This window comes from Theropithecus gelada, chromosome 10 (genome assembly GCF_003255815.1).
Source record: "Theropithecus gelada isolate Dixy chromosome 10, Tgel_1.0, whole genome shotgun sequence".
Taxonomy (NCBI): domain Eukaryota; kingdom Metazoa; phylum Chordata; class Mammalia; order Primates; family Cercopithecidae; genus Theropithecus; species Theropithecus gelada.
This window is the reverse complement of record NC_037678.1, coordinates 8,738,078-8,750,879: the sequence shown is the minus strand read 5'-3', so window position 1 is coordinate 8,750,879 and position 12,802 is coordinate 8,738,078. Positions and strand designations below refer to the sequence as shown.

At 47.5% G+C, this 12,802-nt stretch overlaps 1 protein-coding gene across 1 annotated transcript in view; it reads left to right on the top strand.

Annotated features, from left to right (window-relative positions):
• MEI1 (meiotic double-stranded break formation protein 1) overlaps positions 1-12,802 on the top strand; it is a 93,391-nt gene extending 80,589 nt beyond the window's left edge. The window contains exons 27-31 of the mRNA XM_025399227.1: positions 7,852-7,933; positions 8,712-8,818; positions 9,745-9,876; positions 10,069-10,181; positions 12,602-12,802. Coding sequence (XP_025255012.1) covers positions 7,852-7,933; positions 8,712-8,818; positions 9,745-9,876; positions 10,069-10,181; positions 12,602-12,647 — 480 coding nt within the window. The 3' untranslated portion in view covers positions 12,648-12,802. The remainder of the gene's footprint in view (positions 1-7,851; positions 7,934-8,711; positions 8,819-9,744; positions 9,877-10,068; positions 10,182-12,601) is intronic.

Below are 12,802 nucleotides of genomic sequence, written 5' to 3'. Positions count from 1 at the left end.
CTGGCCTCAAGCGATCCTCTTAACTCGGCCTGCAAAGTTGCTAGGATTACAGGCATAAGCCACCACGCCCTGTCTGGGTGAGACTTTTAAAGCTACAGTGACAGAAACAAAACTCAATTTGACTTATAACTGAGAGGTCCTGGGATTAATACTGGCTTCAGGCACAGCTGGATCCCAGAAGCTCAGACAAGGTCATCAGACTCTTTCCATCTGTTGGCTTTGCATTCCTCACTGTCAGCTTTATTTTTATGACATAGTAGGATGACCAGCAGTAACTCCTAGCTTATATCCTCCAGGGAAAAAAGATTTCTCTTTCCTCATAGTTCCCAGAATTGAGTCTCATTAGGCTGGCTTGGGTAATATGCCAGTCACCATGGTAGGGGCATGGGATGCCCTGATTGGCCTGGCTTGGGTCAGTGCCCTCTCCTGGAGGCCAGGGCATGTGGTCAGCTCTCCATAGCCCAGGTGGACTGAACCCAAGAGAGGGATGGCTCCCCACAGGAAAACTGCTGCCAGAAGGAGGGGATCCAGGGCAAGCAAAAGCATGTGCACCTCCAAGGGGTTTTTGTTTTATGGCTTAGGGGACACTTGTAGATTAGTGTTTATGTAGTCATATCCCGAGCCCTGACCCAATGTCATGGCCTGTGAAGGGTACTGGTGGCTCCAGGAAGATGTCCCAGGAGTGGGCCCTATGCTAAGTCAGTGGTTGCTGAGTCTTGTCCTGTGGCACATCCATGCACAAGGCTCTGTGCTCTTTAGGGATCAAACATCTATCCTATTACAGCACTTAGCTCTCTGTTTCAAGTTTCCATTTTCATATCACTCCTCCCCGTACCAGGTTGTGATATACTCAAGGGCAGAGTCTGAGTCTGGTTAATCTTTGTGTGTTCTTCCCCTTGTGGGTTTAAAGCTAATTTAGAATTCAGGAATCAGATGAGAACCAAAATATCAGCTTTATTGCTGGTAAACATCATAGTAGAGTATTGGCTGGGACTCAAACAGAATGGGCTTTTTTTTTTTTTTTTCTGCAGTTTTTCAAACATACAGCAATGAGAGAATTTTACAGTGAACACTCATACACCCATCACCTAGATTCTGCTAATAACATTTTATTATACTTGCTTAATCATATCTGTCCAAAATGAGCTTTTTAAACCACCCTCCTTCTTGCCAGACCAGGGTCCACAGGTGGGAAAAACTGCGTTTACATTATGGACACTTAGCCAGCTGGCCAGGATCTTAAGAGTTTAAATTCATGGGAGCATAACCTTTAATACCTTAATCCTGCCCTGATGGCACAGTAGATCTTAAGCTAGTGTCTTGCCTGTTAGATAAAACCTTCCTTGGGTGAGGAGGGCCAGTTAGGGAAATGCTTTCTCCCTAATGTTTCTAAAAGGGCTGACATTCCTGTTTAACATTCAGAACAGGAGGTGGGGCGGGGGGAATGATTTCCTAATATCCAGCACAGAACTTGGCACAAAATTGGCATCTGGGAATGTTTGTTGAATGGATGAAAACACAGAAATTAACATGACATGATCTCAGCCATTTAGGCACTCACAGATTATAGGAAACACAAATAACTACATCTAATGCCAAAATGACCCATTAGCAGTTGAGCATTCCTAATACGAAGGTCCAAAATCCGAAATGCCCAATGAGCATCTGCTTTGAGCATCATGTTTGTGCTTAAAAGTTTTGGATTTTGTAGTATTTCAGATTTCATATTTTTAATTACAGATACCCAACCAGTATTTGTTTTTTTGTTTGTTTTTGAGATGGAGTCTTGCTCTGTCGCCCAGGCTGGAGTGCAGTGGTGCGATCCCAGCTCACTGCAACCTCTGCCTCCTGAGTTCAAGTGATTCTCCTGCCTCAGCCTCCCAAGTACCTGGGACTACTGGTACTTACCACAATGCTTGACTAATTTTGTATTTTTAGTAGACATGGGGTTTCACCATGTTGGCCAGGCTGGTCTCGAACTCGTGACCTCAAGTGATCCATCTGCCTCGGCATCCCAGAGTGCTGGGATTACAGGTGTGCCCAGCCTCAACCTGTATTGGAAGGCTGCACAGGAGAGGTAGCATTTGAACTGGGCCTTGAGTGATGAAAAAGCCTTCTTCAAACCAATAGCCTAAACACTAGGGTGGGGTGCCAGTGAGGTTTGTGTTTTTTTTTGGAGACAAAGTCTTGCTCTGTCACCCAGGCTGCAGTGAAGTGGTGGGATCCCAGCTCACTGCAACCTCCGCCTCCTGGGTTTAAGCAATTCTCCTGCCTCAGCTTCCTGAGTAGCTGGGATTACAGGTGTTTGCCACCACTCCTGGCTAATTTTTGTATTTTTAGTAGAGACAAGGTTTCACCATGTTGGCCAGGCTGGTCTCAAACTCCCGACCTCAGGTGATCCGCCCACCTTGGCCTCCTAAAATGCTGGGATTACAGGTGTGAGCCAACGTGCCCAGCCGCCAGTGAAGTATTGTATAGCAATTTCACCATCCGCCCCTCATGCCCAAGAGTCTAGATGTCTCCCTGGCCTGTGACACTCAACTCTGCCTCTGGCAACTGTTTATTTTTATAAACAGTTAAGAGTGCAGTGGCATGATCATGGCTCACTGCCACCTTAACCTGCTGGGCCTAAGTGATCCTCCCATCTCAACCTCCTGAATAGTTGGGATTATGGGTGTACACCACCATGCCCAGCTAATTTTAAAATACTTTTGTATTGGTAGTGAGGCCAGGCGAGGTGGCTCATGCCTGTAATATCAGCACTTTGGGAGGCCAAGGCGGGCGGATCACTTGAGGTCAGGAATTTGAGGCCAGCCTGGCCAACATGGTGAAACCCCATCTCTACTAAAAATACAAAAAAATTAGCCGGACGTGGTGGCACGCACCTGTAATCCCAGCTACTAAGGAGGGCAAGGCAGGAGAATCACTTGAACCCAGGAGGTGGAGGTTGCAGTGAGCCAAGATCATGCCAGTGCACTCCAGCCTGGGTGACAGAGCAAGACTCAATCTCAAAAAAATAAATAAATAAAAAATAAAATAAAATACTTTTGTAGAGATGGTATCTCACTATGTTGCCCAGGGTGGTCTTTACCTCCTGGGCTCAAGCAATCCTCTGGCCTTGACCTCCCAAAGTGCTAGGATTACAGGTGTGAGTCACTGCACCTGGCCTTGTTTTAATTATAGTAAACTATATATAACATAAAAATTAATATTTTAATCATTTTAAGTATACAGGTCAGTGGCATTAAGTACATTCACATTGTTGTGCAACTTTCACCATCATCCATCTCTAGATGTTTTAATCTTCCCAAACTGAAACTCTGTACCCATTAAACAATTCCCCAGTGCCCTCCCCCAGCCCCTGGCATTTTACTTGCTCTCTCTATGAATTTGACTACTCTAGGGACCTCATGTAAGTGGAATCCTGTATTTGTCTCTCTGGTAGTTTTTGACTGTCTGTTCTCAACAGACAGTCCCTGGGAAGGAGAACCCAACCTGAGAAGCTCATGACTCCCCCTGTAGAAGTTGCTGGGCCTACCCTGCATATAGGAGGGTATTGCTGAAGAGCCTGTCTTAGCCTCACAGTCACTGTCCTATAATTGCCTAGTGAACAGGACCAACTAGCCTTTTCCTCTTTTCTCTCACTGCCACACTCCCGAGAAATTTCCTGGCCTTCTGTGTTCAGCCACAGTGCCCCCTCTGTCACTGCCCAGGACCTCATGGCTGTAGCTAAGCCTCCTTCATTTCAACCAGTTTTTTGTTTAAAGCTAGCTTTTTTTTTTTTTTTTTTGAGACAGATTGTCGTTCTGTTGCCCAGGCTGGAGTACAGTGGTGTGATCTCGGCTCACTGGGCTCACTGCAACCTCTGCCTCCCAGTTTCAAGAGATTCTCATGCCTCAGCCTCCCGAGTACCTGGGATTACAGGCGCCTGCCACCACACCCAGCTAATTTTTTGTATTTTTAGTAGAGACAGGGTTTCGCCATGTTGGCCAGGCTGGTCTCAAAACTCCTGGCCTCAAGTGATCCGCCTGCCTCGGCATCCCAAAGTTCTGGGATTACAGGTGTGAGCTACTGCGCCCGGTCTTAAAACTAGCTTTTTATTCATTTGTTCATTCATTTGTTCAGTGATTCATATATTCAGCAAATATTTATTCCAGTAACCTAGCAATAGAGGAAATCCCTCTCCCTTTAGCCCCCAGAATGGTTCATTCTGCTGTGTATTGAGTATCACATTAATCATATTTTATTATATGATCAGTGGTTTACATTGTGTTCTTCCACAAAACTTTTTTTCTTTTTTTTCTGAGACAGAGTCTCACTCTGTCGCCCAGGCTAGAGTGCAATGGCACGATCTCGGCTCACTGCAGCCTCTGCCTCCCGGGTTCAAGTGATTCTCCTGCCTCAGCTTCCTGAGCACCTGGGACTACAGGCACCCACCACCACACCCGGCTAATTTTTGTATTTTTAGTAGAGACAGGGTTTCACCATATTGGCCAGGTTGGTCTCGAACTCCTGACCTTGTGATCTGCCCAACTCAGCCTCTGAAAGTGCTGGGATTACAGGCGAGCCACCACGCCCAGTCTGAAAACTTCTTTTAGGCAAAAATGTCCCCTGTGTGGGAAGTCAGGGGAGGCTTCACAGAGAAGGTGACATCTGAACTCAGCCTTGAAAGGTATCTAGGCAGAGGTATAGAGGGAAGGGCATTCCAGCAGGACAACAGCATGTACAAAATCACATAGTCTGAAAGTGCATGCTGGGGTGTGGGGTGTGATGAGGTAGAAAATGAGAGAAAAAGCTGGGCAGAGCCAAACTGAGCCGTGCCTCACACGCTAGGCTAAAAATCACTGTGCTAACTGTGGAAGGACGTCTGTCAGATTGTGTGTTTGAAAGTTCTCTCTCAGGCTGGGTACTATGGCTCATGCTTATAATCCTAGCACTCAGGGAGGCCAAGGTGGGTGGATTGCTTGAGTCTAGGAGTTCCAGACCAGCCTGGGCAACACGGCACAACCCTATCCCTATAAAAAATACAAGGCCGGGCGCGGTGGCTCAAGCCTGTAATCCCAGCACTTTGGGAGGCCGAGACGGGTGGATCACGAGGTCAGGAGATCGAGACCATCCTGGCTAACACGGTGAAACCCTGTCTCTACTAAAAAATACAAAAAACTAGCCGGGCGAGGTGGCAGGCGCCTGTAGTCCCAGCTACTCGGGAGGCTGAGGCAGGAGAATGGCGTGAACCCGGGAGGCGGAGCTTGTAGTGAGCTGAGATCCGGCCACTGCACTCCAGCCTGGGCGACAGAGCGAGACTCCGTCACAAAAAAAAAAAAAAAAAAATACAAAAAATTAGCTGGGCATGGTGGCACATGCCTGTAGTCCCGTCTACTCAGGAGGCTATGGGAGGATCACCTAAGCCCAGGAGGTTGAGACCGAAGTGAGCTGTGATCATGCCACTGAGTTCCAGCCTGGGTGACAGAGTGAGACCTATCTCAAAAGAAAAAAAGTTAGTTCCCTCTTAGCCACAGTAGGGAAGATGGGGGCAAGGAGAGTGCCTGGAGGTAAGAACAAGAGGCTATACATGCAGATGACAGCTAGGCCACTCATAGCCATGAGGGTGGCTAAAATAAGAACACAGATAATAGCAAGTGTTGGCAGGAAGGTAGAGAATGTCCACACAAAACCTTATATCTGAATGTTCATAGCAGCACTATTCATAATAATGAAAAAGTGGAAACAACCCCAATGTCCATCAACTGATGAACGGACAAATTGTATATCCATACAATGAAATACTATTTGACCATACAAAGGAATGAAGCACTGGCACATGCTACAACATGGATGAACCTTCAGAACATTAAGTGAAAGAAGTCAGATACAAAAGAGCACATATTATGACTCTGCTTAAGAGAAATGTCTGGGAAAGGCAAATCCATGGAGACAGAAAGTAGATTACTAGTTGCCTAGGGCTGAGTGGAGGGATGGGGGAACGAAGAGTGATTGCTGAGTATGGGGTTTCTTTTTAGGGGTGATGAAAATATTCTGGAATTATATTGCCGTGCAACTCTGTGGATATAATAAAAAAATCTACTGAATTATATCCTTTAAAGGATGAGTATCATGGTTTGTGAATTATATCTCAGTAAAATTGTACTTTTAAAAACTGGTGTCAAGGGAGAAAAATGACAGTGAAGCCTAAGCTAGAGCTCTGGGTGCTGGTCCTCCTTGACACCTCTGAGCCAAAGCAGTCTGGTGGCACCAGCACTACAAACTGAGTGCTGATCAGCTATGCAGAATCTTCAGCAGTTGGGAGGCCCAGTGCAGTGCAGTGGAAGATACAGTATCTAGAGTCACAGGGATCTGTGCCAAAGCCCCTGCCCAGCCTCTGACTCTGAAGATGTTTAGCAAGTCACTTCTTACTAATCTTCATGTTCTCCATCTGCAAAATAAAAGGGGTGTTTTGACATGAGAACAGCTTCTATTCCCCCAGGAATGGATCACGGTGGAGGAAAGTGTTAGTTGAAATAAGAATAGAGAGAGTGTCCAGGGTCCACCATGCTGGGTCACATGAGGTAAAGGGGCAGGTCAGTGGCAGCAGAGGGCTCTGAAGAAGGGCTATAGGGCACTGGAGTGATAAGGGTGGTTATGGGGATGATAAGTATATGTTTAACTTTATAATAAGCCATCAAATTGTTTCCCAAAGTGGCTGCACCATTTTACCTTCCCACCAGCAATGTATGAGTGCCAGCTGCTCCACATTCTCCTCAACACTTGGTGTTGTCAGTCTTTTAACTTTAGCTATTGGTAGATGTACAGGGGTACCTCTTAGTAGTTTTAATTTGCATTTCCCTAATAACTAATGATAAATATTTTCATGTGCTTATTAAAGCATACAATTTTGATGAAAGGTCCTGTTGCTTTAAAAAAAAAAAAAAAGGTTGAAACCCACTGGCTTAAGTACACTGTGAGGTCTTCCAGGGTCTGTAATCTATGAATATTTTAGTGTGGCCCAGGGTCCATCTTCTTTTCTGAAACAAAGCACTCTTTTTTTTTTTTTTTTTTAAGATGGAGTCTCGCTCTGTCACCCAGACTGGAGTGCAGTGGAGTGATTGTGGCTCATTCTGCTCCTGGGTTCAAGCAATTCTCTGCCTCAGCCTCCCAAGTAGCTGGGATTACAGGCCCCCACCACCACGCCCGGCTATTTTATTGTATTTTTAGTAGAGACAGGGTTTCACCATCTTGGCCAGGCTGCTCTTGAACTCCTGACCTCGTGATCCACCCACCTCAGCCTCCCAAAGTGCTGAGATTACAGGCGTGAGCCACCACAATGGAGTTTAGCTCTGTTGCTTAGGCTGGAGTGCAAGTGGTGCAATCTCAGCTCACTGCAGCCTCCGCCTCCTGGATTCAAGCAATTCTCCTGCCTCAGCCTCCTCAGTAGCTGGGACTACAAGTGTGCACCACCACACCCGGCTAATTTTTGTATTTTTAGTAGAGATGGGGTTTCACCATGTTGACCAGGCTGGTCTCAAACTCCCAACCTCAGGTGATCCGGGCACCTTGGGCTCCCAAAGTGCTGGGATTACAGGCGTGAGCCACTGTGCCTCACCCAAAGCACTGTCTTGAATGTAGGTAAATCACACAGTATAAGCACTGTGCTCTGTTATGAGGGTGAGAGATTAAGCCAACAAACATTTCTTGATTATCTACAGGGCTATAATCCCAAATCTGAAATTCTGAAATCCAAATAACTCTGAAAACCAAATGTTTTTTCTTGGTTGGCACCAAAAGCCACTAGTAGCAAAACATGACCTGAATTTTATTTATTTATTTATTTATTTATTTATTTATTTTCTGCAGAAGGACCCTCTATTGTCCCAGGCCTGTGTTGGCTGCCTAGAAGCCTTGCTTGACTACCTGGATGCCCGGAGCCCAGACATAGGTAGAAACTCTCCACATTCTCTGATGTTTCCATGAGAGAGATTAGAGGGAGCCATACCCTTCCATCCTTCTGTTCCAGCCTCCCGTCCCCTTGTGTGACTCACACTTGTTTTGTTTAATTCTTTTTTTTTTTTTTTTTTGAGACGGAGTCTCGCTCTGTAGCCCAGGCTGGAGTCCAGTGGCACGATCTCGGCTCACTGCAAGCTCCGCCTCCTGTGTTCATGCCATTCTTTTGCCTCAGCCTCCTGATGAGCTGGGACTACAGGCACCCACCACCACGCTCGGCTAATTTTTGTTTTGTATGTTTAGTAGAGACGGGGTTTCACCGTGTTAGCCAGGATGGTGTCGATCTCCTGACCTAGTGTTCCGCCCGCCTCAGCCTCCCAAAGTGCTGGGATTACAGGCGTGAGCCACTGCGCCCGGCCTGTTTTGTTTAATTCTTTTAGCAGCACTGCAAGGGCAGTCATGCCCATTATACAGATGAGATCAATAAGGTACAGAGAGGTCAAATGATGTGCCCAACCAAGGTCACAATGCTCTTAAGTGGCAGAGCCCTTCTTACTACCTGCCTTCCACAATCATGGCGTATATAGTTTCACTGAGCCAGCCAACATAGGTGGATTAGAAGCACAGCAAAGAAAGAACCCTCCTTGGGTCAGCTTCTCCAGTGCCCTGCCTCTAACTGGGTAGCCCCTTTTTAAGCCAATAGGAGAAAGTCCTCTTGAGCAGTGTCCCAAGGCAAGGCCTTGGAAGCATTAACAACCCAGTGTTTCTTGAAGCTCTTCACGTGGCCTCCCAGCCTTGGAATCGGTTTTTGCTGTTTACACTGTTGGATGCTGGAGAGAATTCCTTCCTCAGACCTGAGATTTTGAGGCTCATGACCCTGGTAAGTGCAGAAAGGATATCTTGTGGTCTGAGGAGTGTCATGAGCTGGGTGGTGCTGAAGAAGCCAGGGTCTCCTTACTTTAGGAAACCCTAATCCTCAAAGAAGGTGGAAGGGCTGGGCGGGCCTTCACCCTACAAGAGGCCTGCTGAAAGAATTCCTCTGAATGCCCATATCTCCTCATGCCAGGGGACCCTGACACCCTTTCCCCTACTTCTCTCATGGCATGTTGACCAGGGCCTGTCTACCACATGCCAGGTCTGCTAGATACTAAGGACGTCAATGAACCAGATACTCTGCCTTTAGGGTCCCTCAGTCTAAAGAGGAGGATAGACAAGTAAACTAGTAATGTAAATATGACACTACAAGTGGTAGAGTAGAGGAGATGCTAACTGTGAGGCACACAGTAAGTGCCCCTTGAATAAATAACAAAGCAGCGAGCCTAAGAATGACAGCGAAGTGGATCAACAAGTACATCAGTGGTTGGTGTAGGAACAAAGAGGAAAGAGTAATTGCTTCTCAGCAGTGAAGGAAACATTTTAGCTGTGGCTTGAGAGATTAATAGGCAGAGAGGAGGAAAGGTGTTCCAGGTAGTGAAGTAAGAACAACAGGTACAAGAGCACATGGTGGTATGTCAGGGGAGCCACACGTAGTTCATTTTGGCCCTGAGTGTTCAGTGCAATGTTGGAGAGGAGGGAGCCAAGGCCAAAGGGGCCAGGAGGGCCAACTCTCTCAGGATCTCACAGTTTGCCTTACTTACCCCACTTCCCCATGACATAGCCCCACCTCTGCCCACTAACTCTGAGCTCCTTGAAGGCAGGCAGGTTCTGTGGGCCTCAGGACAGTGTCCCCTAAAGTTGGGGCACAGCAGATGTCTATGATGGAGATGCCAAATCACTGGGTGTTTGGGGCTTCTCTTCCTTGGCCAGTTTATGCGGTACCGGAGTAGCAGTGTCCTCTCTCATGAAGAGGTGGGTGATGTTCTGCAAGGTGTGGCTTTGGCTGACCTGTCTACCCTCTCGAACACCACACTCCAGGCCCTGCATGGCTTCTTCCAGCAGGTGGGTGGGAAGGGGAGGCCATGCAGCCACTGTAAAGCTAGATCCTCAAGACCATCTTCTCTTGGAGGGTGGGAGCTCTGACCACAGCAGCCAAGGAATGGGAGGCTGGAAGTACAGAGGATGGAGGCAGTTAGGGCCTAAGTGGAGTGGGCACCGAGGAGGCCTGTCTTCCCTGCCCTCTTCTCCCTGCAGCTCCAGAGCATGGGACACCTGGCTGACCACAGCATGGCCCAGACCCTGCAGGCCTCTTTGGAGGGCCTTCCCCTTAGCACCTCATCAGGCCAGCCACCCCTGCAGGACATGCTGTATCCTTTCTTGCATCTGGGAGCCTTGGCCTGGGCAAGCTTTCCCAGGCCATAAGAAGCTGTGGCATCATGCTTCAGGACATAGGTGCACTATAGTCTTGTCTTCTAAAGTAAGCAGGGGTCAGTGAGGATAATTAACAGTGTTGACAACAGCAATGCCATGTCCTGTTAATATTAAGTTCCTACAAAGACGAGGCACATTACAAGCATTATATATATATGTATGTATAAATATATATTTTTTTATTTTGAGATTCTCTCACCCAGGCTGGAGTGCAGTGGCACAATCTTGGCTCACTGCAACCTCCGCCTCCTGGGTTCAAGCAATTCTCCTGCCTCAGCCTCTCGGGTAGCTGAGACTACAGGCGCCTGCCACCAGGCCCAGCTATTTTCTTTTTTTTGTATTTTTAGTAGAGACAGGGTTTCACCATATTGGACAGGCTTGTCTCGAACTCCTGACCTTGTGATCCGCCTGCCTCAGCCTCCCAAAGTGCTGGGATTACAGGCGTGAGCCACCATGCCTGGCTACATGCATTATATTTAATCCTCACATCAGCTAGGAGTGTTAAGGTAGTTGTAGTACAGGTTGAGCATCCCTAATACAAAAATTAGAAATCCAAAGTGCTCCAAATCTGAAACTTTTTGAGTGCTGATGTGATGCTACAGGTGGAAAATTCCATACCTGACTTCACGTGATGAGTTGCAGTCAAAATGTAGTCAAAACTTTGTTTCATGAATAGGCCAAGTGCGGTGGCTCATGCCTGTAATCCCAGCACTTTAGGAAGCCTAGGCAGACAGATCACTGGAGGCCAGGAGTTTGAGACCAGCCTGGCCGACATGGTGAAATCTCATCTCTATGAAAAATACCAAAATTAGCTGGGTGTGGTGGCATGTGCCTGTAGTCCTAGCTACTCGGGAGGCTGAGGCACAAGAATAGCTTGAGTCGGGGATGTGGAGGGCAGTGAGCCGAAATCACACCACTGTACTCCACCCTGGGCGACAAAACAAGACTCTGTCCCAGAAAAAAACCAAAAAATTTTGTTTCATGAATAAAATTATATTTTTAATATTCTTTTATTTATTATTATTTTTAAGACAGCATCTTGCTTTGTCACCCAGGCTGGAGTGCAGTGGTGTGAACATAGCTCATTGTAGCCTTCACCTCCTGGGCCCAAGGGATCCTCCCGCCTTAACCCTCCAAGTAGCTGAGACTGCAAGTGAGCTACACCAGTCTCAGCTACTTGAAGGTAGCTCCAAGTAGCTCTCATACCTGGCTAATTTTTGAAGTTTTTTGTAGATACAGGGTTTCACCATGTTGCCCAGGCTTGTCTCAAACTCCTGAGCTCAGGTGATCTGCCTGCTTTGGCCTCCCAAGTGCTGGGATTACAGGCATGAGCCACCGTGCCTGGCCCATGAACAAAATTATTTAAAACACTGCATAAAATTACCTTCAGGTGTCCAGACGTGTGGCTCACGCCTGCAATCCTAGCACTTTGGGAGGCCGAGGTCGGTGGATCACCTGAGGTCAGAAGTTCCAGACCAGCCTGGCCAACATGGTGAAACCCCATCTCTACTAAAAAATACAAAAATTAGCTGGGCGTGGTAGTGTGCACCTGTAATCTCAGCTACCCAGGAGGCTGAGGCAGGAGAATCACTGGAACCTGGGAGGCAGAGGCTGCAGTGAGCCAAGATCGCACCACTGCACACCAGCCTGGGTGACACAGCAAGACTCCATCTCAAAAAAAAGAAAAGAAAGCTTGGGGGCTGGGCACAGTGGCTCACACCTGTAATCCCAGCACTTTGGGAGGCCAAGATGGGTGGATCACTTGAGGTCAGGAGTTCTGCGACAAGCCTGGCCAACATGGTGAAACCCCATCTCTACTAAAAACACAAAAATTAGCTGGGCATGGTAGTGCACGCCTGTAATCCAAGCTGCTTGCGAGGCTGACGCAGGAGAATCGCTTGAACCCGGGAGGCGGAGGTTGCAGTGAGCAGAGAGCTAAGATTGTGCCACTGCACACTCCAACCTGGGCAACAGAGTGAGACTATGTCTCCAAAAAAAAAACCAAAAAAAAGCAAGCTTTTTGGGGGGCTGTGGCAGTGGTCAGAGGCCCTCTGGTGGGTGGTTGCACCCAGAGACACTGCAGTCCAGAGGTGTGTGTGAGGGTAGTTTGCTTCCTCCGCACCCCTCTGGCTGCCTCCCTGGCTCTCCTCCTTGCCCCTTCCTTGGAATAGTTCCCTGTTGAATAGCAACTACCTAGCCCAGGTGTTCAGGACCCAATTTTAGAATCCATCCCACTATTCTCAGGAGCACCTCTGTTCTTGCCTGACCATTCTTGCCTGTTTTGGGCTCTGGAAGTGTGATGCCCCCATGGTTGGCCCTACCTCTCTGCTGTTTTCCTCTCATGTTTTGCTGCCAGCTGCCTGGGAGGGGTGGCTGTATCCCTGTCCCACATCAGAAACTGATCTTCAGGACTTGAAGGCCCAGAAATGGAGAGAGAATGAGACCTGGAGACAGACAGCATAATTGTTGAGGAAATGGATGACAGTTGAAGCTATTCATATGGAGCCATATACTCCATTGTTGAAACAGAATAAGGAAATAAAATGATACACTCACA